Raw genomic sequence first — 27,443 nt, 5'->3', positions numbered from 1 at the left:
AAAATATCTCACTTTAATATAGTGATTATTTTATAGTAACTATCTTTTGTAGTTAACACTATGTTTGGTTTGAGTGATTTAGAGAGAAAAGAAAAGAAAAGAAATTGAGAGAAATAGATTTCAATCATTTGTTTGAATTACCAAATATGAGAGAAATACAGAGAAGTGGAAAGAAACATATTTCTCTCAAAACCCCTATTTTCAATCTCTCCAAAAGTGAAGAGAAATGGAGAGAAATGAAATCACTAAATATTATTTTATTATAATATCAAAACTACCGTTTTAGATATAGAACAAATAAAAATGCTAACACCTATAAAAAGTTTAATTTGATAATATTACATTACATCATTTCTTTCTCTCTTTTCTTTTATATTACTTAACCAAACAAGAGAGGAAATAAATCAATATCATTTCTTCTTCTTCTTTTTTTCTATCCAAACAAAAAGAAAAGAAATCACAATCTTTTCTTTTTTTCTTATAACTTATTTAATCATTTCTCTTCTTTTCTCTCTTAAGTTACCAAACATAGTGTAATGTGGATATAAAAAAAAATGCTATTTATATATATTTTTTCATCTTATCTTCACTTAATTGCTATTATAATTCATATTTTCTTTTCAAAAATTTTGTTAAAATATATATGTTTGACCCTACATGAAAATTCTGAATCTGTCCTGTTTACCAAAACTGAAACTATTGGAAGAAGGGGGCAGTGACGCAAAGCATAACATAGTGGCAAATGGGTGCATATATTTTGTGGGAGATGTGATGGATGTGATGATCAGCCCATAGTGGTGGTGGTGGTGGAGGAAATAGTGGGTGGAATTGAAGTAGTAACTAGTAACTTGTAACTTGCAAGGTTGTTATAACCAGTAAGGTGAGAGAGTTGTAGAGATCCACATGTAATTCTTTGTATGGCAATTTTAGCAAAGTGTATCAATGTAAGATCTTCCTTGTATGGACAAGAGAGGTAAGAGAGTGACAGATCTACAAACACAAGAGGTACTCAAAATCAAAAAGTGGATTTCATCATAGATTTGATGAGTACTAGATTCTTCCATATGTTCATAACAGTAGTAGTATCCTAAGTACCTAGACAATATTATATATGTATATCTATATACAGCAAATAAATAGCTATATAGCTGTATAATGTTGCTTTTCTTTTTTAAACAAATTCTCTCCAAAGAAGGTGGCGCTGAAATGATTCTTTAGTTGCCTCACCACAGCCTTGTGTTTGCCCAATGCAATGTCAAAATCACCCTTTTTTTTATTTTATTTACTTGCGATCTTAAAATTAATGTGTCAATAATTGTATCAGTAATAGAGAGGTGCTGGGAGTGGGGTAATGGTGGTGGTGGAGGTCGTCGTAGGTGGATGGTGGTCGTGGTAATGGTGATAATATAATAACAGTATGATCACATTGATAACTCTAATCCGAATCTTTTAAAATGAAAACGTTTTCTATTTTGATAAACTTGTTTTTGTTAATCGCATAAACTATTTTTCATTAACTTTCATTTCAACATGCTAAATGCCAAAAAAGATGAAAAATATTTTTTTAAAAATAATATCTGCCAAAACAAATAAATGAAGCATTAGTTCATTAATTCATCATATCATCAAAATATAAGTCATGATAAACTCAGTCTTAAGATAAATTTTTGAAGTTTATTATAATGCGAATGACTCGACACTTCTTATACTATAAATCTTGACTATTATAAACTGGAACAATTTATTTATTTATTTATTTCATTTTTTTTAAGACTTCTTTTAAAAGTTTGTCAACCATTGACAATTTATGTGGTAAGCACGCTGGGTGCTAACAAATCAAAGAAATTACACAACAATAGTTATTGATGACATGTTGACAATTGTCAACAAAAGAGAAACCAACCAACCAATATAGACTCTCTCCCTCACACACACAAATAAAGTCACCGAAACAATAGCAGCAAAAATAAAACAAAAAAATATGCTATAATAAAGTATAAAATTCAAGTTCAAAAAAATATATATACAAAATTCTCTATCCCAAATTTCTAAACATATGTCCCAATATATTCTAATTGTACAACTTTGCTGGAAGATTGTCTTGTGTTAAGATATTCATCGTATCTTATAATTAAAATAAGTATAATTTATAGTCATCTGCGATTATGTCTCAAGATTTTAAAAGACGACCAATAAGGCACAAGATCTTCTATCTCTAAAATTATTGTTTTAATACTTCTAATCATAATAAGAACATGCTTCAAATTTGTTATTATTTTTATTTTTTTGTATTTTTCATCAAGTGCAATTGAGTACATGTACAGGATATTGGGCCTTTAATTAGATAGAGATATCCATGACCCTAAAACAAAGATTATTCAAAGTCTCAATTCATTTGTGTGTGCGTGCGTGGAATCTGCATGAAGCCTATCCAATGAATGATAAAAAAAAATGCATTTATAATATTGTTACACCTAATAATGAATATTTGAATTTTAGCTGTACCAAAAAGTGGTTAGAAATTTTCCCCTACTTTATTTTTAAACAAATATAGGGTTCACAAATGTAGGCTTTATTCTTTATTTTTTATTTTTTTTTTTTTATTTTTTATTTTTTATTTTTTATTTTTTATTTTTTATTTTTTATTTTTTTTGGAACTGAATGTAGGCTTCTTTTGACAATGCAAAGAAGATGGCATTGAAGTGATTCTCTAATCCCCTGCCATCTACTTCTGCTTGTTTTTCTTTTCTTTTCTTTTCTTTTCATTCATATATATATATATATATATATATATATATATTGTATCACCCTTGACCTTCTGACTTTGGTAATTAGTATATTTAATGAAGAATGAGTTTTCTTAATCACTTTAGGCCCCATTGGAATTGCATGCGGTATGGTTTAATTCAACTACAATAATATAGTCAAAGTGATTTATTTTCTGTTTGGCAAGAAAAGCTATTAAAAAACACGAAGGCTACCCATCTTCTTAAAAAAGCCATAATTCCACTAATATGAGCATTAAAGATAACCAAATGTAAGAGCATCTGCAATGGTTGTTAATACCATTATTATTGCTATAATTTGACAATAAATAGTGTTATTTTACCAAATTAAAACAATGATATTCCAATGGTCACTTGCTATTTTAACAATTCTCAACCAACTTTCCCTTCAAATTTGTAAGCGTTGTTTGGATATAAGTTTTTTTATGATTTTATTTTTCTTTATTTTTTGTCTTTTATGTCATTTTTTTAACTATTTGTAAAAAAAAAAATTATATATTTATATTATTCCCGACTAAACAAATATAAAAAATGAAAAAAAATTAGAAAAAAAATTTAAATATAATTCAATTTGAAAAATTAAATAGAAAATTTTAATTTAAAAAATTACTTGATTTTCTACTGTTTCAATTTTGTTTCTTCAACTGAATTTAGAATCACAAATATGTTCATATTTGCTGATGTGGCATGTTTGGCAATTGCTATTTTACTTGTGAAATTTGAGAACAGAAATGGCATATGCCATCTTTGGCAAGTAAAATAACACGCCATTGGAGACCCACTTTTTTCACTATTGCTAAATTATAACTTTGGCAAGTGTTTTGAGAGCTCCATTAAAGATGCTCTAAGGCATGAAGAGTTACCCAAGAAATACGTAGTCTTTATAATAATGCTTATTTACGTTGGAACGACTTCAAAAAGTTTTGACACAAACAAAATAGATTATTTATTTTTTAATTTATATTTATTCTTTAATTTAAAAAAATAATAAAAATAAATATGATGAAATCGTGACGATAATTGAATTAATATTTTATTTTTTCAAAAATGATCTGTACATAAGGACCTAAAAGTTGAACTGGTCAAATTTTCTAAGTGAAACCCGTGATAAGCCCACGCGCCTAGACAGCACGGTCCAGTGTGGATTGGAGACAATCCCAAGCCCCTTTGTTGTTTGGTACAACTTATATGACCTACTTATAACTTTTTATATTTTGAAAAACTATGACAAACTATTTGATGCAGTTTCTGCTTATTAGATAAAAATAGTTTAAATAAATTGAAGAAAAAAAAGTTAATTATTTGAAAGCTACGGAATTTTTGGCCTCTACTTTCTAATTTTTAGCTTACAATAAGCAAGATCAAACCCACCCTTTATCTAAACAACAGTATAAAGAGATCACTATCAAGGCAATGAAACAGTTGAAAGGAATGCAATAACTACTGTGTCTAGATTAGTTGCACACGACACACAAAAAGAAAACAAGGAACATGGGGGGAGTTGTGTTGTGTGGCACAGAGGAGAAGCTCAATCCAATCACACTAGTAATATATTGTTGGCCACATATGATTCATTTGAGTGTCCTATTACTAGTCCTAATTCACAGAATGCTTTGGGGGGTTGTTGAATGGGGGAGGGGAAGGAGGAGGAGGATGACTGAGACTGAGAATGAGAATGACGACTAAGCAAGAAGAGTCCCATAATCATTGCACACCCAACCCCACTTCACTTCAAACCACCATTTTTAGTCAATCGCCATTTTAATCTCTTAAATCTCAAGTATATCCATATTTGTACCAATCCATGCACTCACACGCCTCCACCCACCGACAAAACCCCACTGAAAAAAGAAAAAGAAACCAACCTAAAAAAAGAGAGAAATCTCTTTTTGTTGAATTTCTTCAATAGGAGTACTACCCTGCAAGCAGTCTACATATAGAGAGCATACTTGGCAAACGATAAAGAGATCCCGAATTCAATTCCTGCTCCCCAGGCATATTTCCTAAATTTGCAGTATCTATAAAAATGTTTACATGGACCTCCAACGAAAACTAGTTCCTATACAGAGAAGGGTATTTTATTCTCAGTAAACTAAAATTAGTAAACACTAGAAGAATCAAGGGGCTAACACTGCACTCAACAATGAAATTAAGGGTTAAAAAAATTCTCCCTATCTACATACAAGTCTTTCCCCGTTATATTTGTTTGAAGTTTTTTCTTGTGTTTGATCTGTGTGTTGTATGATTCTTGTTGTGTTGGACAACTTTCTTTCATAATTAAACATTCAGTTTGAAAATTTCTTATATTTGTTAAGGGTCTTTGTTGTGTTTGATCTGGTTGTTGTATACATAATAGTATGTGTTGGATTTTTTTCCATTGTTGAATGTCCAGTTGATGTAATTCTCATAAAATTTTGTAATTTATCTCCCTTAAGAAAAGAAAAGAAAAAAGAAAAAAAAAGCCACAAGAAAAAAATTTACCCACGAGATGCTCAAATCACAAAGACAATGTTATGCTTCTATCACAGTTATCACACCACTGAAAATAAGGCATATCTGCATTATTGAAGAAAGAAGAAAGCACACAATCATAAAAACTTTAACAAACTTTTCAAAAATTAGCGTAAAGTCAGTCCATTAAAAATGAAAACAAACATAGTTTCACCTATTGCTTTACAGCATTATACCCGACTGATTTGGATGATAACAAAGGGAAGCCGATACAGATATACATTTCTAGTACTCCAAATGCAACTGCAAATTCAATCATACAATTTTCAAGACCTACAAGGACAAGATTCTTACATTTCAAGAAAGAGTTCGCTTGTTGAAGGACTCCACAGTCAAGTTGGCAGTAAAAGCCGGGATGGAATTTAACTTCCTAATAAATATATCAACCTGCAAGAAGCCAACCGCATAGAAGTCGTAAAATAATTATCACAGTTCAAACTTCATCTTAGCCACAATTCTACAAGCTACATACACCACAAAGAAATTTGTAATAACTTGGCAGTTTGTACCTGATGGGATATCTCAGGCTGCGAGGTGTAATCATTTGCCTAGTAGATGAAAAAAATAAAATTAGTTTACAATGAAATTTGGAATTGAAATTTTATGAGAAAAAAATATATATCAAAGGGAAGACACTCATTCAAGAAATCGTAAAAAACATCAAAAACATTACTAGGATCAATCTCAGCACTTCTAGTCTATGAAAGGAGCCCGTTTCATAGAAGAACTGCAAGCTAAAGTCTTACCAAAATGTTTGTATTTCCTGATTCGTATTCGAATTCAAGCTTTTCATCATCACTTTGAGCATATATAGACTGGAGAGTAAAACGCGTAACCGGAATTCCATCAGAACGCTTGTGATCATCCATTACAATCTGCAAAAGTATTTACTCTTCAAAAATGAATTTCCAAAACCAATTTTTATTGAAAAAAAATGAGAATACATCAGTTCATCTGTTCAAATAATTGAAATTACGATGCAACAAGCTCCCATTCAACATTTTGTTAGCTGGTTTCACATCCTTTTATCCATTCTCCATTTTTGTACCAGAAAGTGGTTTTAAGCAAAACAAAATAAGTTCACACACTTTTGAATATGAAAGAGGTTGAATTTGAAAAGAAAGAGAGGTCAAACCAGCTCAGTGGTAACTGAAAACAATAGACAAAATAGACAACAGTCCCTCTGCCCAAGCTGTGAGTTACAACTTACAAGGCCAGTATTGCAACAGCCTACGGAAGCAGTAAGTTACCAGGCCACAGTGGAAACATAACCAATTCTCAAAGGTTCAAAGGTTTGTTGAGATATGACATACATTTCTATTGATTTTGAATCTGATCATGGAGGACACCCCAGTTGTAGCTAGGCAGCACTCCCTAATGGACTCGAGTTCAAGTCTCCTTCTAGAAGTTCTTACTTCTCTCCAAAAATAGAAGAAAAAAATATATTTAGAGCTGTCAAAAAAGAATTGTGCATAAGAGATATAGGAAACTATCACTGGTTACCCTTGAGCAAACATCAAGTCATGTGGGCGGGAATGCTAAGGTCAAATTTGAAGTTCAAATTAACTTGAAATGATTTCCTTGTTTCGGATGATCCCTTTGTTTTTGTTTTTGTTTTTCAATAAATTGGATTATCCCCAATATTAGAAACTCTATTTAAACCTCCTGTTTGAAATGAATAGAAGACTAACTATAGTGGAGAACAATTGCCCTTGACTTAATCTCAAAGGACAGTATGCTGAAATCCATTGGTGACAGGATATCGAGTTATCAAAAAAGAAGCTTCAGTTGTCAGAAAATGGATCCAACAATGTATATCAAGCCATCCAACACTCTCCCTCACGTGCAACTCCATCTTGCACTTGGAGATGCAAACATCCATGCATACAAAGAAGAAATAATGCAAAAGAGAGAAGAGAGGATGCAAACGGGGACTAAATAAAACTGAAGAGACTTGAACCCAAGATTAACCCCCACATGAGCTCTAATATCGTGTTAAGTCACCCCTTGTCCCAAAAGCTTAAGCTACACTTAAGTTGTAAGGAAATGGGTTCAACAATGTATATCAAGCTATTCACAAGCACTCCCTCTTTCAACATAAATGCATTTTCAAGTTGTTCAAGAGATAACCTTAAAAATGATACAGCATCCAGTATAAAATCTCAGTTATTAGTTCCACTTTTAGTTTCTTAGGCATCATATTATTTCACAATTGTCTGTGTGTAATCATCTAAGTTACTGTTAAGGATGTGCTTGTGACCATTACTGGAGAACCAACAAGAGAGTAGAAATGAAATACCTTATAACCAAAAAGTTCACAGCATGCCCTTCTGAACACTGAGATTTTATCTGCAAAAACAGTCCTGTATCTGTTCCATAGGCACATTCAGAAACTTCAATTATGACCAATTGGGTACAGCTAAAAAATGCAATAATACTGAATCATTTTCATCAACCCCTTACCTTTCCTCGCGTTTTTCAAGTGTTGCAATTTGCTCCTTATAGTGCAAAATCTTGCCAGAAATATAGGAGTCTACAAGTTTTCCATCACCAGCTAGAAAATTTAACACAACCAATCAAAACAAGAAAAATCACTCTTAATGGCTCAATTATAAGGCCAAGCAGAAAAACTCAAATTAAGAGTTTTAAAACCTACAAAACTAAGCAGATTATGAAAATCAAAAGAAAATTGCAATTTAGTCACTGCGCATCAAAGTATCATCTCAACTCACCAAAACCTTAGCCTACCACTCAGCTTTGGCTCTACTTACGACCACTAAACAACCATTCTACAATATCTAGAGTTTCATCATTAAATACAGCAAAACCATCTTTAACCAACTTTTATTTATGCTCCGTTTGTTTCGGTGGAAAACATTTTCTTATATTTGTTACGACCTTAAAATTGATGTGCTAATAGTTGTGGTACGGATGGTTGCGGCAGCAATGGTGGAGTGGCAACAGGATGGTGGTGGTAGTGTTGGCGGTGGTGTGATATTGGTGGTGGTGGTGGTGGTGGTGGTGGCAGTCATGTTAGTTATGGTGGTAAGGTGGTGGCGTCGGTAAGGTTTTAATCTGGAAACATTTTCCACCTTTCAAAGTGGAAAACATTTTATGCTCAATAAGCTCGTTTTCTGTTGCCCTTCATTTTCCGTCGTTACCAAGTTAAAGAATTAATTGCTAGGAATAAGGGTAAAAAGCTTGAGGTGTCAAGTGTGAACATATAGAGTCCAGTACAAACAATAAAACTGGAAGTTAGGTTTGTCCACTCCACCCATCCCAATTCCATAAATTGACAATGGCCTTTTTTCCCAAAGAAGAAAGTGAAATTACATATACAATAGATAGTGAAAGCATCATAAAATTACCCTAGCAATGTGTTACCCTAAAAATACAAGTTTCTGCACCACTGATATTAACTACAAGATGCTTAAGAAGGACCACAAACCATGATAGAGACATGATATAGTTTAAAGAACAGTCCTTGATACCTGATTGTTTTTTTAATTCTTCAACAGCTTGCAGCTTCTCCTTTGTCTTCTGTAATTCACTTTGTAAAGTCTCTATTGTCTGTTTTGCCTCATTGTCAACTGCAAGGGTATTCACCATTCGCAAAACTTTGGTATTTGCAGATGAAAAATCACCATGACCCAGCTGCAAAAGGAATAAGAAGAAAAATGTTTTTCAATCAGACTTTTTCTTTTGCAAAGCTGTTCTGAATATAACTAACATTAGAGTGTTTGGACTTGGAGAACACATCCAAAACAATTATTAGATTTTACTTGCAAATTTACAAACAACCTAGTCGGATTTTTTAACTTTTCTAGGAATAATATCTCCTGCTTCACTATACTGCCACTTCATAATTTTTACCTCCTCTCATTGTTTCTTTCAGTACATGCAGGTTGTGCATGCAGCAAGTACTTAGTACAACCATTGTAAACTGAAAAATTGCACATGTTCCTGGCAGAGAATGGCTTAAAAACATGTACAAAGTGATACAGCATCACATGTTACAAATTGTAGCCCTGTTGTCAATCAACTATGCCTCTTGGCCACAGAATTGCAATATAAAAGAACATATCTATAATTTTTCCTTTAAAAACAAAAAAAAAAAAGCTACATAATATTATGACAAATGAGAAATATAATGATTGGATCACATTTTCCAAAACCCTCACCTGACAATGTCCTTGGAAGAAACCAAACTTGGCAAGTAAACCTCTAGTGAATCTAAAATATTTAGTATAAAGAACACAACTACTATATTACAAAAGAGTTAGAAAGACCAAAAACCAGTAGCATGTCCAAATAGATTTATCGTTGGTAAACAAACCTTGGACTCCAATAGAGAAATTTCAGAACGAAGACGATCACCCTCCCTCTCTAATGACTTTATTCTTCTTGCTTCATTATTTAATCTCTCAGTGAGCACCTTTATTTCATTGTGCTGACGCGTATTGATTTCTTTTTGTTCACATAAATTACTTTCCAATTCTTTGAGACAGTATTCCTTTTTGGCAAGACATGATTCAAGCTCCTGTCCATGTAAATCAAGTAACAAAACAAAGACTATCAGGGAAAAAGTACTTGAAAAACGAGTAAAATAAAAATGGAGTTGCACAACCTGAAAAAGAGCTCCATTCACTATATCACCCCCTGCTTCAACATTCTTGTGCTTCTTCAATTCATCAATGACATTTTTTAATTGATCTCTTTCCTCAGTAACAGAAGAAAGCTGCCAAAAAAAAGGAATAGAGAACACCATAATACCCATTTTATAATTAAAAAGCCAAAGCATCTATGGCATGAATTGTCACACACACACACAAAACAAAACAAAAAGGCAAACAATAAGAAAAACATAGAAGTATAAGTACATAAATAAATAAACTAAAAAAATTGGACCAGCCAACAAGTCAGCATCACAAAGCAACAAGCAAGACACCACGGCATAATAAAGGAACTGGAAATGTGGCAGTATCTAGCCTGATAAATAGCCAGTTCTCGTCTATATATTCTCTATGTCTAACTATCCAATTCAGTTAAAAATGCATTAACACACAAAAATTAAACCATTCCAAGCTCAACATAATAGTTCCCATAATGTTAAAAACAAAACAAATCAAACATGATAATAATAAAAATACAGAATATAGAAAACAAGCCAGCTTGTTACCTAAACTGGAAGTTACCACAAGTGTGAAATCAGAAATAGGAGCGAAACATTACATAGTCAATTCTAAATTTATCATAACAAACCATCATCATGATTGGTGACCATCTCCAGCATGCTTGTCAGAACTGTTCATGCTGTTACTATCGTAGCCAAGAAGCTTGAAATTGGTCAAGCAACACACCCTAGCAAAAATAATCAAATTTTGGTTGCACTGAACGAATTCCTCCACTTTAACTTGGTTGCACGACCTTTGGCACAATTTAATCATTGAACATTAAATAGAGCACAGAGCATCATGCTGAGGCCATCTAAAACAAGGCTTAGTACAAAATTGAAAATAATCCACTAACCAAACTTTCGAGTTCCTTCATTTTTATCACAAGCCTCAACACAAACTCATTCAAGCCCAAAAAAATGAACACACTTTCTATCACTATATTGAATATATTCTTTTTTCAATGGAGGGGATCTGCTCAGAGCCAACAAGATTTCTTCTACCACATTGCTAGCCTTTTTAATCGAGGCTCTTCATGACACAAACAGCATCTTGAACGTAAATGCTTGGGAAAGAACAAAAAATACAGAAGTCCATGTGGAGCCTACCCATTGATCAATAGGTCACACCATGCATGCCCAAAGCCTATGCCCCTGTGCAATTAGTCTGTTTGTCTTTACTAGAGGGTTAACCATCAGGAAAAAAATTATTAACTAGTTAACTCTTCCTTAAATAAATGTACTAGAAGAAAAAATATCTCAGAAATCTAGGTTCACTTTCCTAGCTTGATGTAACCATGTAAAAGCACTATACTCACTTATTCAAATGTAAAGGCCCTATGTTCTTCAAAGTTTTCGTGTACATTAAGAGCCCAAAGAATTATGTGGGAATGATATTTTCTTTTCCTCTGTTTCAGCCCCCTCACAATGTACACAATCCACTTAAGTACACAATGAAGTTCCCTCAAATACTCTACAGACGAAAGGGGTAAAATACAACACTCCTAAGTGAAGAGAAGATAAAAAAAATGTCATCCAACATGAGACATGGAAGTACAGTAATGGCGAACTGAGAATAAGAGAGTTCACATTGACCAGATGTAATCCTTACCATCAACTCAATCCGCTTGAGCTCTGATTTTGAAGCTTCTGCATTCTCTCTGGCCAATGCAGCTTCAGCTTCAGCATTTTGTTTACCAAGTTCTGCAACATCCAAAGCAACCTCCATTTGTTTCAAGTGTGCATTGGCCTCACCCACCTTCCCCATGCTTTCAACCACCTCTCTGCATAAAAGGTAGCTTAATATTGGAAAAGAAAAGCTACTGAAATGGGTGGGCAAGATCCAAACTTCAAAAATAGACAGAGTAGTCACTTCATTTCCATTTTTTTTCTATTACAAGGACAATGATTGATTAACTATAGAAGGAAATACAGGGTTGGGGGAACTCCTCAACAGAACCAATGTTCACAACGTTAGAAAATAATACAAAAAGAGCCTTTACTACAATTCTAAAGAAAAACAGAAGTAGCATAGCAGAGAACATTGCATTCATCATCCCAAGGATGTCAACAAAAGTAGCATGTATTCTCCAACTAAACCCTCTAGTACACACATATCATGCATCTGACTTCATCAGGATCTAGTGTGCAGCAATAAGATGATGATAAATAATATTCTTAAAAGACCAGACCCATTCCTTTGATATAACAATAAACCAAACCAAACCTTAAGTCCCATCAAACGGGGTCAGCTACACGAGTCCTTTGATATAACAATGTTGAGTCTAAAAATTACTACAGGGAATAGAGGAGAATCAAAAGGTGACATTGGTGTTTAGAAGTTCAGATAACATTTTTTTACTTGAAGGCCCTCAAAAAGTTGACAGTGAAAATTAGGTTCGCAGAAAATAGATGAAATTAGGAACACACTTTTGTAAAGCTGCAAACTTGAGAGGCATATCCTCAGCGCATGATACACCAGGAAGATCCTTCACCAACATCTTCCAAGAAGATAATTCATCCTCCAACTTCTTCATGCTCAACTGTATATCTGATAATTTAAATAATTCCGATTCTGCCCTCTCCCTCCGGCGCTTTTCCTCCAAAAGTTTCTCCTTCAATAACTCAAAATTTTCATGAGAACATTTTAACTTCCTTGCTTCTCGCACTTCAGACTCCTGAATCAATGCCAATGCAAATAAAAATAACAAATTAAAGAACTACGGTCATAAAAATTAATCGGTAAAAGGAATTTGTTACACACCATTACTAGATAATGTAAAACCTGTTATAGCAAGGCATCTATCTCAATGCAAAGTAGCTCAACACCCAAAATAACCATGGCTGGAGCATGCATAGATAGTAAAGAAAACACATTGTTCTCTTTGCTTTTTCTTGGAAAGGAGATGGGAATGGCTTTAAGATGTATGCATTTGTCATTCAAAGGGCAAGATTTTACTGTTTGCTTCGATGGGACTCCTTTCCGTGACACCTAACTGGACACTACTTTAGTGGTCTCTAGTGTGCTGCGACTTTTGGATATCCCTTGGGCATTTACACATGACATGTCAAGTGATATTTTGCTTGTTTGAGATGTGCCCATATTTCACTGAGCTAGAGAATTTCCAATGCATGGTGCAATGCTAGCAGCCCGGTTTATATTTCTGGTTCACCAAATGCGAAGTTGTTTTGGGTTGCAGTGTGATGATGGCTTCCCGAGTGTGTTGTTGAGGCTGAGTTACGGTTTTCTTACGAGTATTGTGCACATGTGAAGCGCAGTTCTTCTTAATTTAATGTAAGGTAACCAAATTCCACAAACATAATTCGCAAATAAACTTCTTCTTTCATCAAAATATAATGTGATCACAATTTCTTTCCCAAATGAAGCCACAAAGCCATAATGCTCTCTAAAGATCCATCACATCTTGTTTGATTTCCCTTTAACTTTTACAGCTATTTTAAGTAAAACTATTATATGGAGACACCTTTAAGATTTATAAATTGCAATCAAAGCATGTATAGTTGATATTTGTTAAGTTTAAAAATATTTAGAAATAATAGCTTCTTTTTTTTTTTGGCCAGGAGGTGGCACCAAATTTTATTGTCTGAGATGAACTTAACATATGTGATCAGTCACTCTAGTCTATGCTGATCTATTAGCTCAACAAACTCTAAACATGGTACAAAAAAAATCAAAAAATTTAAATTGCAAAATAAATATTAGTATATAGAAATGAATTAGTTTCATAGTAATTCAACCCATATGTGACTCAATGAATAACAGTCATTTAGCATAATACCAGTCATAATGTGCACCCAAAAAAAAAACTTACATAAATCCGTAACTCTTCTTGCAAATGCTTCACCAAAATATCACTGTTTGTGGAAGGAACTTCTTGAAATGTGAAACTCGATAATTTCTTCTCTAGTTCACTCTTGTGGTGCAAGCTCTAATGAAGTAAATAAAATGATCAATTCATGTTATCACACTTCAATGAATTTGTGGAGTTGTCAAACACGCAGACAAAAATATATACTAGCTGCATGTATACGTACCAAATTAGCTGTAGAACCATGTAACCCACGCCCATGGAACAGGAGAGAGACAGTAAGAGATTTTGTGCACATATTTTTAAAAACAACATCATGTATTAAATTAAACCTACAACATGCTGCAGTTAAAATCCGATATAAATGTATGGGAAAGTAAGATTTTTTATTTGGAGTGTTATTAGGATAATTCAGTCATATATATTAGAGGTTGGGCTAGTGGTTCTACAGTTCAAATTGACTCATAAAATTGATTTAACATAAAAATGTCAGTTTAACCCAACCCTATGTTCTCAAAACATGTTTTTGGAGAAAAAATTCCAAAAACATATTTGCTTGAAAATTTATATTAAAAAAAAATTCAAATTCACTTTTCTCTCTACTACACATCAATCAATCACTTTTTCCCTCTCATCTCTCCTTTTCAATCACTTTTTCTCTCACACCCATCTATTCAACTACAAAAAAATATCAAATCATCACAAACTCCAAAACTATTTTTAATATATACAACCAAACAAATTTTCTAATTTTGTTAGAATTTCCCATCTTTACCTTCACCTACTCCACTACACACTCCACTTCACCTACCTCCACTTCACCACACACTCCACTTCACCTAACCCACTATCACCTCCACTACACCTACTACCACATTCTCTTCTATATATAGATTGTATAGGAATTGTAATTTATAAATCTTGTAACACATCAATCTTGTAATACATCAATCAGATATCAATCAATAATACATTGAATTTTAACATGGTATCAGAGCAGGTTTAGAACCTAATATTTTTTCGCTTCACCGGCGGGCGGCAACCTCACCTTAGCCGTCCGCCGGACCTCCACCTATTCCGCTTATTTTCTACACATACCAGTGCACAAAAGCCCTCTTCGCATCAAAGAGAGGTTATGACATACAACAGGCTGCCGAGCAGCGGCCATAAACAGCCCGTCGTCGCCGCTGCGCTCGCCGAGGCTCCGGCACAGCCGGTCGAAGGGAGGGCGGTTCTCTCCGGCGCAACCCCCCAGAACTGTCGCCCAGCGTCTCGCCGGTCTACTCCTCTCCGTCCTCCTCCGCAGACAAGGCATCTTCCTCTTCGCTCCGCTTCTTTACATCTCCGGCATGCTCTTCTACATGGGAACACCTCCATCGCCGTTTCATCATCATCAGCAGAACCTCCAGATCTCCACCACCTCCGCCGGACCTCTACACAAGAGGAAATCAAGACCATGGCCTCTACTTCTGCAATTTTGGCAGCAACGCCACTAACTTCAGCCACCCAAAAGAGGTTTCCGAGCTCCGCCGCCTTCTTTAAGCCACTGCCGGTGAGGCCTTCCAAGGCAGCGGTGGTTGGATCAAACACAACCATTGGTAAGTTTGAAGTCAAGGCTTCCATGAAAGAGAAAGTGGTGACGGGATTTTCCAGCCTTGAGCATGGGCTTTTCAGTACGTCCTCCTCCGGCAACCGGGCCACACAAACCCCCTGAAACCCATTTGACTGCAGTTTGCTTCAGAGAGAGTGGGATTCTCTCACTTTTCTTTGAGAGTAAATGCTCCATCCACGATATGTCTACCTTTCCAACCCATCCCTCCAACACCTTTTGCACATTCATTCCACTTTTTTATTTTTTATTTTTAACCCAAAAACATGCTCATCTGCAAACCCAACACTCAATCTCTTTCTCTCTCATATTTTATTAATCTCTCAGACATCATTCTCTCACATTTAGTCGGGCACACACACCCACGTGGGTTGGTTCTCATAAATCTGAAATTTGATAGCATGCCATCATCCACTAACTTTTTTTTTTAATTTTTTAAACCCATCTTCACCTTTTGCACTCACGTGGTTGGTTCTCACTTTTTCATCATCAATAGTTGGTTCTCTTTTCTTTTCTTTTCTATCTATCATATATATATATTATTATTAAATTCAAAAAAAAAAAAAAAAAAAAAAAAAAACCCGTGAACCATTTTCCTTATTTCCCCAATTTTTCGTTTTGATTTCAACTTTATTCTTATTATTTCTTTCTTTATTTTTCTTTCACATTATTTTTACTTTTTTTTCACATTTCATTCATACCATATAACTTTGCACACCAAACCATTTTATTCATCTTAGGGATCAACCCCGATCACAATTTTCCCAAAAAAAAAAAAAAAACAAAAAAAAAAAACAAAAAACAACACATATCGGACCAGTGGGATTTTTCTTCTCTACTCTACTGCAGGTCTCTTCTTTTTTCCTCCGTCCTGAGCGGCCCTTGACGGTGTTGCCTCAGTGCTTCCCACTCCACTAGGCATGATCACTACTCCCTGCTCCTCCACTGCAGCATATGGCGGACCTCCAAAACGGAACATCACGGTGGCCTTCCGCTTCAGCTCCTTGTTTTCTGTCTTTAGCACACTGATCTCTGCTCGCGCATCCTTATACATGCGTTGGAGCAGAGCCAGCTGGGAGTTTAAATGCTGCATCTCATTTGTCCTACTCTGCAGCCGGTTCGACAAATTTGTGACCGCCGTCATGGTTTCCACGCATGACTTCAGAGTATACTGATTAGCCTCAATATCAGTTTGCATCGCCATTTTTTGCTCCACCGACCGCATCGGAAAGTTCAATGGAGCAAAACCAGAGGTGTTTGGTTGCGGTTCACTGGCCACCGCACCAGTTATTTCTCTTGTGGGCTCGTTCAGTTCTGGAAAGAGCGTGAGCAGGTTCTGGGTAACTGGACGGGAAGAAGAGGCCATGTTTTTGAGTTGCTAAGTGTTTCAGAGAAGGGTTGGTTTCCGGGTGTTTCAAGATTTGCAGAGACAAGCTCTCCGAGCGTTCAGAGGTTTCAGACTCGTATGCACAGCCTTCGCCTCAACCTTGTTTTAAATAGCCAGGGCCAGCCACGCGCATCGCGCGCCTCTTATCACCAGCCGACAAACGGGCACGCAAGCCAAGGCGCCCACGTGCCTCGCCATCATGTCCGGCACACCTTTTGATGAATTGGGCACGCCTTTTGATGGCACGCCTTTTGACAAAATTGGGCACACCTTTTGAGGATGCCACTTTTCCACGGGTCCGACAAGACTCTATAAACTGTCCCGACATTTGATACCGGTTAGCTCCTTTATGGGTCCGACAAGACTCTGTAAACTGTCCCGACATTAGATTCCGGTTAGTTTCTACAAGGGTCCGACAAGACTCTGTAAACTGTCCCGACATTGATTCCGGTTAGTTTCTACAAGGGTCCAGCAAGACTCCGTAAACTGTCACAACATTGTCTTCTACAAACGGTCCGACATGACCCCATAAACTGTTTTTCTACAACGGTCCGACATGACCCCATAAACTGTCTTTTACAACGGTCCGACATGACCCCATAAACTGTCTTCTACTTCCCATCTTTACCTTCACCTACTCCACTACACACTCCACTTCACCTACCTCCACTTCACCACACACTCCACTTCACCTAACCCACTATCACCTCCACTACACCTACTACCACATTCTCTTCTATATATAGATTGTATAGGAATTGTAATTTATAAATCTTGTAACACATCAATCTTGTAATACATCAATCAGATATCAATCAATAATACATTGAATTTTAACAAATTTTCTAAACTCTCTCCAGAAAATTATTTTTCAAAAATCTCTAAACACAAACCAAACAAGGCCTAGGTCCCCCATTCCACCCATCACCTAATATAGTCCGGCCAAGATAATAAAGTTGGGCCAGTCACTTAATACATCAGTTAATATTACTTGGTTGGCTGGGAAGTTAACCAAATTCCAAAATATTGTGCAACTAATGAAGGTAAATACAAATGTGTGAAATTCTATTTTATATTTTAAAAATTCAACAAAATAAAATGCAACTAAATAACGGAAAGTAATTATTTAATTGAACTTTTCTAGTATTTTTTTTTACATGATGGCTTTTCTTTATTAAAAAAATAGAATCTAATCAATAATAAGCAAGTGGTTTAGACATAGAGAGAGATATCCAAAAAAAAAAAAAATTGGGAATGGAAGGAAGAAAGTTAACTTTAAAATTTAATATTTGAAAGTGAGTTGAACATTTGATAGTAGAGAGGGGCAGCGGAGGGGGAGAGGAGAGAGAGTTTTTGAATGTTTTAGTTACATGTTTAATCCTTATTAATAGAGTACTGCAACAATTAATTGACTTTAGAAACCTTAGAAATGGAAAGCAAAAGTGGAGAAAGGGAGCAACTCATATGATGCATACAAAAGTGACACATGGAGGCCTATAGTGGAAGAGATCTCTGCTTTGTAAATTTATGTATGTATTAGAAATATATTTCCAAAATGTAAATCCCAAAAAATGAAAAGATAAAAATAAAAAAGTTGAGTTGGAAAAAAAAAATGTGAACTGATTTTCAGAAGTTGAACAGCTACAGAAAATTTTCAAAATAAGAAGAAACAAAAAATATATATATAATACATGAAAAAGAAACCTTCAAATTGTACTCACATCATGTCCAATGTGATATTCAAGAACAAGAAAAAGTGGTATTTTATATACATATAAGGCAAAAGAACAAGAAAACCACAAAACTAGTTACCTCATTAAGCCGATTTCTAAGTTCTTCAAGCTGCTGCTTCAGCAGCACCGATTCGTTTTCAGCATTATTCGCTCTGCATTTCATCCTTTCAAGCTAAACCCAAAAAACAAAACAAAAAAAACAAAAAGATAAATAAAAAAGAAAAACTTACTCCAATAAATGTTTAACCACAAGCTCTTTTGATTCAATAAACACATTTAGCAACTCACATCTGCACTTATTCTAGAAATTGAAAATTTTGATTCCCTTTTCATATGTAGAAGCTCATCATGAAAATGTTTCTTTTCCCTTTCGATGCTTTCAGAAAGACTGCTCAGTTTCCCTTCTGAAAGGCTTGCCTTCTCTTCAGCTAAAGCTGCTGAGGCCTCAGCTTTTTTGCGAAGATTCATTTCACTTTGGAGCTTCACCTACAATCAGATGGCATAAACTATTAGAAGGAAATGATGGCAAAAACAAATAAATCAAGCAAAAGATATACTGCCAAATAGTTTAGAATGAAATAATATGAACACGAATTTCAAGGACAATGGAATTGAACACTCAAAATATATCTCCAACTACACAGTTGTTGAATACACACATCTATGATAGAGAAATACTACTTTTGTTAGTATCAAGTCATAAATTAAGGCTTCTCTTTTAAAATAAGATAACCTAAAGTCAATCTATGATCCAACAGTTCTTTTTTTGTCAACTTGGTCCTGAGTTTAAAAACCATAGAACCAACTGGCCTCGTATAATTCTGGCATCACAGAGGCCAGTAAACCAATCCAAAATTCAAAACCACTACCTCATTTATAAAATTGACACGTTACTGCTTATGTTGTTGGATATCTCATTCCATACCATAATTGCTGCTATAGCATACAGTAGCAACATTGCTACTAAAGCAAAACATAATTTATTTATTTTTTAAAAAAGGAATACAAGACTTAAGTTTCAGCTCTCAGCCTCTCTCAACCTCCACCAGACAAGCCCCCTTTTCAGACTACATATAAATCTAGAGTATGATTTGGAAGAACGCAAGCAAGCAACCAAAAGTCCAGGAATAAATTTTGATCCAACCGAAGAATGGATTTTCTTCATTCCGATTATGGGTATCTGTATCTGGCTGCCATGTGCCAGATCCACAGGCACCGTCCATCACCAAATACTGACGCATGGATCCTCAAGTGAGTCGCCACGAGCCATCATGGCACCACATCATCTTGAGCCATGGTGCCAAGGAACGAACCCACAGTTGTGCCAATGATTCTCTGCTCGAACACGTTGACCCCACTTGGTAACGATGCCTCCACCCTTCCCCCTCTCTGCCATTTGTAATTTTTTTTTCCATCTCAATGCCTACTATTATTCCAACGGGCCCACAGGCTACCTACGCACCAACACCACCCAAACTAATACAACCCTGCAACTTCTTCATTGTCATTAAACTTGCATAAATGCCCATGAAAATCATATGGAGTGCCCTTCAACTTAGATGAACCCTTCAGTATTACCACTTCCCAACTGAGAACATATTTGAAACACCCAACCTTTATCTAATTGTTTGACAACCCAACTAAATCTTTAAGTTTGAAATCCTTCTGTGGATTTTCTATTAATTGTAATTTACAATGTAAAAGTAGTCACCAATTGAAACTAAAAATCTACTAAATGGGTCCTGAATTTCATGTCAAAAAAATTTGACCTACTAGTTTTAAAACGTGTTACTGAGGTCCGCCTCGAGGCAAGGCTAAAGCAAAATGCCTCGAGGCTTTGATTTGTAGGCTTTACTCATCAAAGGCTTGCACACATAGTCTAAGACATGGGCTTTAGGTGCGTCTTGTACACCTTCTATGCATAAGCATATGAGGAATATGCATATAAAAGTTTGACTTAGGCTCTTGTTAAACTTAGTCTAGTAGATGGTTTAAGCATAAAGAATAAAAAAGAACCCCTTTTGCAACTATATTTTATAGGAAAAATTTGTAAACAACCAATCAAGAAAAAGCACAGAGTTAATACTCAGCGAGAAGCTCAATCACAAAAGCTAAGAATACCAATTTCACTTTCAATAAAGCAAAGCTTCCTTTTTTGCATTGAGCCTTGAGCAAAAAAGTATTTACACCTTTATATTTAATTTTGATGTATTTATTTATTGTTTTAAAATATTTAAATTATTTATTAAATATAAAAATTTAGAATTTGAAATGCTTACGCTTCAATGCCTTAAAGCTTACACCTCACCTCACGAGGGGTAAAATGCCTCACATTACACATTCGACTTTAAAAACTTTGCCTACTAGTGAACATTAAACATTCTTGAGTAAATAATGGTTCTCAATTTTTTTTTTTTTCCCCTCCAAAACGTAGTACATGATGATCCAACATAAAACAAAAAATCATAATTTAACCATCACAACTACGTAGAGAAGACAACGCATACTAGGCTTTAAAATAGTGGCAACTTGTCCTTGAGTTTTATGATACTAATAACATGCATTTGCATTTTGAAAACAATGTTCTACAATTAATTTACTAACCCCCATCAAACCACACCCAAAGCAAGAGGCAAGCTATGTCCTTTTCCCATTACATACACCACAATTACATGGGTTCAACAAGAAATTGGAAATCATAGGTTGAACATTAAGCCTGTGAAAGGAGCTTGAGCTTGTCAACCCCCACCCAAAAAAGGAGGGAAAAAAACATTAGAAACAAGAACCAACATTGAGAATTTGAACATTTAATGCAATTAATTAAGAAGGTGGGTAATTACTAACTGCATTAACAGAACATGAAAATATAGAATTAACAGCAATACATTTTACATGACATGCAATAGAAGGGTAAAAGCAAGCTAAAAAAAACAGAACCTCAAGCTCACTGTATGCTTGTATTTGTTTCTTCATTCTTTCCTGAGAATCAGTGACCTCCTTCAGTAGCTGCTCTTGTAACGCCTGCTCCCGTCCTTTAGTACCAGCAAGTTCTTGTTCCGTATAAAAGAATTTATCTCTAAGTTTCTTCCTCTCAGATTCTATAAAATGTGGAAAAGGATCAATGGATAATACAAGTTCACACAAATGGACACAATGTCCATAGAAAAGAGCTTGTAAGAATGCATTTTACAAATTATAAGGAAAAATTGTGAAGGCAGAGAAGGAACCACACATATTAACTTAGATGACCCACTCATTAAACATTTGTGCAATATCTTATAGATTACGCATTAATGATACTGCAAAAATGTACATTGTACGAGAAAGTTTAACCTTGTGATAGTATAGGACATAAAATATCTTGACTCCCAGTCATGTATATGGGCAAATGATGATCAATCAAATACAAATGAAGAGATACCTGTTACTGATATAAATAGATAAATAAGAATTGTTGATACACCTTTTGCACTGCATAGTGAAAGATTGCAGACAATATGAATATTTCTGACTTGCAAGGACAACATTAACTAATTATATGCAAAATCATTGTGGATGAGTGATGGGAATCAACCTCTTAAAGCATATGCTTGGAAAAGGAGGGAAGTTAAAAAAAAGAGAGAGAGAGAGAGAGAGAGCATCCCCATGATGAGCCCCACCTGTAAACCTATTGGTCCTGCAATGAGTCTCACATTACCAAAATTACTCCCAATTGAGTTGGGTGAATCTAGATGGATCTAATATCTATTCATCCAAGAAAATGAAAATTTTCACAATGATGGTCCATTTGGATAGATATTGATTTCAAATCAAGGGATTTGACTTTAATCATTCAAAGACAATAAAACAAATTTAGATATGACATTTTACTTATGAATTTCAAAATTGAGTTAAATAGCTATATCATGATGGATTTGAAATAACTATGTAAAACCAGTTATTTGAAATCATTCTAACAATTATCTTTCTAACTATAAGGATCCTACTACAATAAATATATATCTTCTATCTCACTTTATCTTCTTCCATTGTTTTTCTATCCATTTAACATCAAATCCCTTTATTTGAAATCCACATATATCCAAATGCACCCTAAGAGTATATTAGTAATTGTGTATGTCTATAAAGTCTAAGCTAGTTTTGTTTGATTAGTAGTTTTTTCCTGCCATTTACTTGTATAGAATTATCTGATCCTTAGTTTAGGAAACACTATGTAGTAGGACGTAAAGAATCCTTTTCATAGTGGGGGAGCTACTAACTTCTTCATTTAAGTAATTTTTTTGTAAAAACAATTAAGCAAGTTTGGATTAATAAACTTTCGGTAAAATTTTCTCATCTTTTAATTGTAACAATTAAGTCCTCAAAGTTCACCTTGTGTCTCAATGTGGTCTCTTTGAACAGAAAGTACTCACGTGATGGCCACAAGAGCACAATTTAAGAGCATTAGAAGAAAAAATGTGTACGACAAATTACAATTTAAAACTTCAAATTTCACTTGGTCCCTCGTGTTTCAATTTTCACTCAAATTTCAAACAGTGGGGTAAAAGGAGGACTGCATTGAAGCATGGGTTGAAGTTTGAAGACTAAATTGTTGAAATTAAAGAATGAGTGGACAAAGTTAAATTCCAGTTAGCCTTTGACCCTAGGCAATAATACTAATTACTTTTAAGTTCCAACCCTAAAACCTATTTCTCCTTGCCCTCTCAAGAAATCTAGCAAGTTATCGCCTCTAATTTCAAACCCGACCTCAAGCATTTTCATCATTAGTCCATACTCGAGCCCTAATCTTATCTTTCAAGTTCCAACCATTAAACAAGATTTTAAAGCCCTAGCCTGCTATACCTAATTGTAAGACATCCTCTGTTCTTTTATTAAAACCTTAGCCCTGGGGGGGGGGGGGGGGGGGGGGGGGGGGACCAATCATATTTTTCTCAACTCTATGCATTGTTAGTCAAAAATCAAAAGAACAAAATAACAACAAAAGCATACAATACTGTTAGCCCACAGAAAAGGGGCCGCTTGAAGTAATTAAACAAAATACCATTCACTTTGCTTGTTTTTGGTTTTCCAAAAATACTTTTCAAAAATTCTACTTTCTTGTTTTCGGTGTTCTTTTGTTTTTACTGAAATTTTTTAAATATTTTAAGCAATTTTTTTAATTTTTAGACACACCTAACATAAATACACATAAAAAGTATGGTTGTGTTTGGTAGAGTTTTCTAAATAAAATTTCAGAATATGAGTTGTATTTTGAGTTTGTAAGTTTTGAAATTATGATTTGAGTGTAGAAAATTTATTTGGTAAACAAGTTTTGAAAAGAGTTTTTGAATTGAGTGATGTGACATAATTTTTTATACAAAAACTTACAACTCATAACCAAACACACAACTCAAAATTCTATTCAAAACTCATAAAAAATAAAAATTGAAAATATTTTTTATTTAAAATATAAAAATAACAAGTGCCAAAAAAAAAAAAAATCAAGAACACTGTTCCGGTCAACCAGCCGGACGACCGGCTGAACGTCCGGGGGGACATCTGGGTACACGAATTTTCAAACGCGGGTGTGGAAATGTGTTTTGAAAACTGTAAACAAGCGCGGCACTCAAACTAAAAGGTAGAATCATGATTTAAAAGTTGTACCAAACACAGCCTATAATTTTTGTGAAAAAAAATCTTTTAAAAATTCACTAAATACCAAAAATACAAAAAATATATATATATATATATATATATATATATACGAGAATTCAATATATTTTTCCTATTTTTATGTATTTATTAATTTTTAAAATATTTTTTCACAAATTTTTTACTTTTTAGATACATCTAAGTAAGGTGCATCCAAAAAAGTAAAAAAAAATGCTTAAAATACTAAAAATATTCACTAAAAACAAAAAAACTCAATTTTCAAAAAAGTTAATCCAAAAACCTCAAACCAAACACACACATTTGGAAAAGCAAAAATTGATATGGTATTTTTATTGTAAGGAAACAACCAAGATTCAAGTTAGATATGTTTGCCCTGCCAATCCTTGCACAATACATAAGATGTGAACATAAATGAAAGCTGAGTTTAGAGCTAAAACTTAATCTCAACCAAATGTTGAAACAATCTCATATAGATAACCCACCAGCCTTGCAGAAGTCATCATTTAGTGCCTCAAATTTAGATTGATAGTCATGTGCTTGCTTCTCTGCACTACTTAAAGCATCAAAGAATTCCGATTTAACCTACATCAATGACAAATTAAACTAGCCCATTAATTACAATCTAACCAAAGAAACCTATAAAAAAATATATACATGAAGGCAATACTGCTACTAAGAACTTACTTCCACTATCAAGAATTTCAAATATAAATTATGCAATATATATGCAAAGGGAAGGTTTCCATAAGATAGAATACGATATCTCTAATTCATATTCCAAAGTGCACAAAGCTAAAGTTTATATTAAGAAACTGAGGCAAAAATGTTGAAATAAAAGTAACAAATAATTACAAATAAAGAAGTTAAAATGAAGGCTTGCTTTAGTATCATGGGCATTTCGGGGAACTTCTATTTACACCACATTTTTTATCTCATTGTACGCATCATTTTTAATTTTTTTATTACAATCTATCCCTTAACAAAATTACCTTTAAGGACATTGGACAAAAACCTTAAAATTTAAATAACAAAACTTCTCCATTCACCATCTTCTAAACCCTAACTGCCACTTCTCTAGACACCCACTCACCACCATCTTCCAAACCCTAATCACCACTATCACTCACTGCTACCCCTCCCCACCCCATTGACCAACTCTTTTTCAACCACCCCTCTCCACTCCTTCCCTGCTGCCACCACTACCACCCCTTTCCTCCGCCCCTCCCTCCCCCTCCTACTCCTAGTGATGTGATTAAACTTGATTTGACAACTACCCGTAGGGACAAAGGGAAAATAAGAATGGACAGCAAGTTTTGAAGTTCATAGTGTAGCAATAAATTTATATGCCATATCAATCAAATAGATGTTCTTTAAGCATAAAACTTAAGTGTGCTCAAGGGTCTTAAAGAGTCCGCCTCTTCAAAAGTGACCCATCTCTTGATGGAACAAGATTGCTGGCTATCGCAAGTTGGACAAGGAAGAAACTTTATGGTGACTTACAAGAAAATTTGGGATGTCTCCACTACGGTGATTTTTTCATTCTCTTAGACTTTATATATGTCAACCAACAAAGAGCAAACTTCCTAGCTAAGTAAGAGGAAGGCCAGATCCCTTGAATGTGTTAAGGGTCATCAAGGGTTAGTCATGTAGGCTTTGCATTGTTTTGTTTTGTTTGCAAGGATATGATTCGATTGTTCTAATTAGTTTCTTATGTCAAGCTTCTCCATCTTGTCAATCATTCTACATAATTCTTCATTTTTAATTAAATTTATCGTTTACAAAACTGCGATGCAAGTAGGGGAGGAGAAGTCATATAGCTTTCGATTCAAAACAGCCAACTGCTGCTCTATAGGCACTATTAAGTTATGACAGAAAAAATAAAATATACAGGATAAGAAACCACTGCTAATAACATCCATGTACAATGATAGCATCTTTGGCCAAATCAAAAATTAGATAAGAAACTTCATTTGCTCATAAGTAACACTTGAGGAGGGTGCCTGGAGATACCACTCGAGCTAACAGTTTATCAGTTGATAATGAAATAGAGATGGTGCCAAAGCCTCCAATTTTATACTGATTGGTCATAGAAACTTATAACAACAAAAGGTCCATGATCAAAAAGAACTATTAATATGCATTTGCATGTTAAGAGTTAAACATAAATGAAAATCAAGAAAGGATGGGTTTCCTTCTTTCCCCCCCCCCCCCCCTTTTCTAATGTCAGAAGCCAAGTAGAAAAATAGAAGAATTTTTTATATGCAACATCATGGCCTGTAACTTGTTTACGATGCCTTTCTTAAAGTAAAATTCCTCCTTTTTTTTTTTTTTTTTTACATGTTTTGACAGGATTTCCTTACAGTTTATTGGTTCAGTTGCAATCACTCTAGCCAAATTCTCTTCATTTCATACACTTTGATTTAGAAGATTAATCTAGTAAGACTAACAAAACCCTACATAATCCAGAAACAAGTGAATCAGCAAAGCACCAAAATCAAGGTAACTAGCAATTCTACTTGTCAATCAAATCAACAAATACATACACAATGTGAAGTAAACCAAAAGCAAATCGTGGGTATAGAATTGAACAAGTATGGGCTCTCTACCATCAACAATCCAAGAAATTGGTTTCAATATTCAAAGAGCTTGGATTTCAAGAAGTGCGATATCTAAGCAAAAGTAGAAGGGAAAAGAAATACCATCTGACGACATTGATATGTGCAGAGCATTTGGTCGGAATGATGGTGAGACGATTCTGGCACTGGAAGATCTTCGAAGATGACGAGTTGATGATCGGAGGTAGGGCTTTCAGGTGGCCTCGAATCGGCCCTCCGCTTTCTTGGAGGCGGTGTTCTCAACATCATTTTCGCTTCACACACCTGCTCTCCTCTCTCTCTCTCTCTATCTCTCTCTCTCTAACGCACTTCAAACCCTGCCACCTTCAGATGAAAGGCGCCTTCTCTCTTACCGCTGATGTTTGGGGGCTTTCTTTTTTTATTTTTTTTTTAATATCACATGATGTTTTGAAAATCTGTGTGCTTTACTTTTTAAAAAATTAATGTGCATGTTTAGTTTGAATTTTTTAGGTTAAGTTTTTTAAAAATTAAATTTTTTATTTTTTTATTTTTAGTGAATATTTTTAAAAAAATTTATTTTTTTAGATATATCTTACTTAGATGTATTTAAAAAGTAAAAAAAATTATGAAAAAATACTTTAAAAAATTAATAAATATATAAATATAAGAAAAATATACTGAATTCTC

The 27,443-nt window shown here is 34.5% G+C and overlaps 1 protein-coding gene across 1 annotated transcript; it reads right to left on the bottom strand.

Moving 5' to 3' along the window:
* Positions 1-5,377: 5,377 nt before the first annotated feature.
* MAD1 (mitotic checkpoint family protein) lies at positions 5,378-27,210 on the bottom strand. The gene is made up of 16 exons (XM_028234536.2): positions 26,880-27,210; positions 24,663-24,762; positions 21,466-21,626; positions 18,817-19,014; positions 18,608-18,700; positions 13,803-13,919; positions 12,400-12,647; positions 11,582-11,753; positions 9,925-10,035; positions 9,634-9,837; positions 8,789-8,951; positions 7,761-7,851; positions 7,597-7,666; positions 6,044-6,172; positions 5,807-5,845; positions 5,378-5,684 (listed from the first exon to the last, which is right to left on the bottom strand). The coding sequence occupies exons 1-16, from the start codon at positions 27,042-27,044 to the stop codon at positions 5,595-5,597; spliced, it is 2,151 nt and encodes a 716-aa protein (XP_028090337.2). The 5' UTR covers positions 27,045-27,210; the 3' UTR covers positions 5,378-5,594.
* Positions 27,211-27,443: the final 233 nt, after the last annotated feature.

Source organism: Camellia sinensis, chromosome 2 (assembly GCF_055761805.1).
Source record: "Camellia sinensis isolate YWXY chromosome 2, ASM5576180v1, whole genome shotgun sequence".
Classification (NCBI taxonomy): domain Eukaryota; kingdom Viridiplantae; phylum Streptophyta; class Magnoliopsida; order Ericales; family Theaceae; genus Camellia; species Camellia sinensis.
The sequence above is the reverse complement of the archived record's forward strand: the minus strand, read 5'-3'. Positions and strand labels throughout refer to the sequence as shown.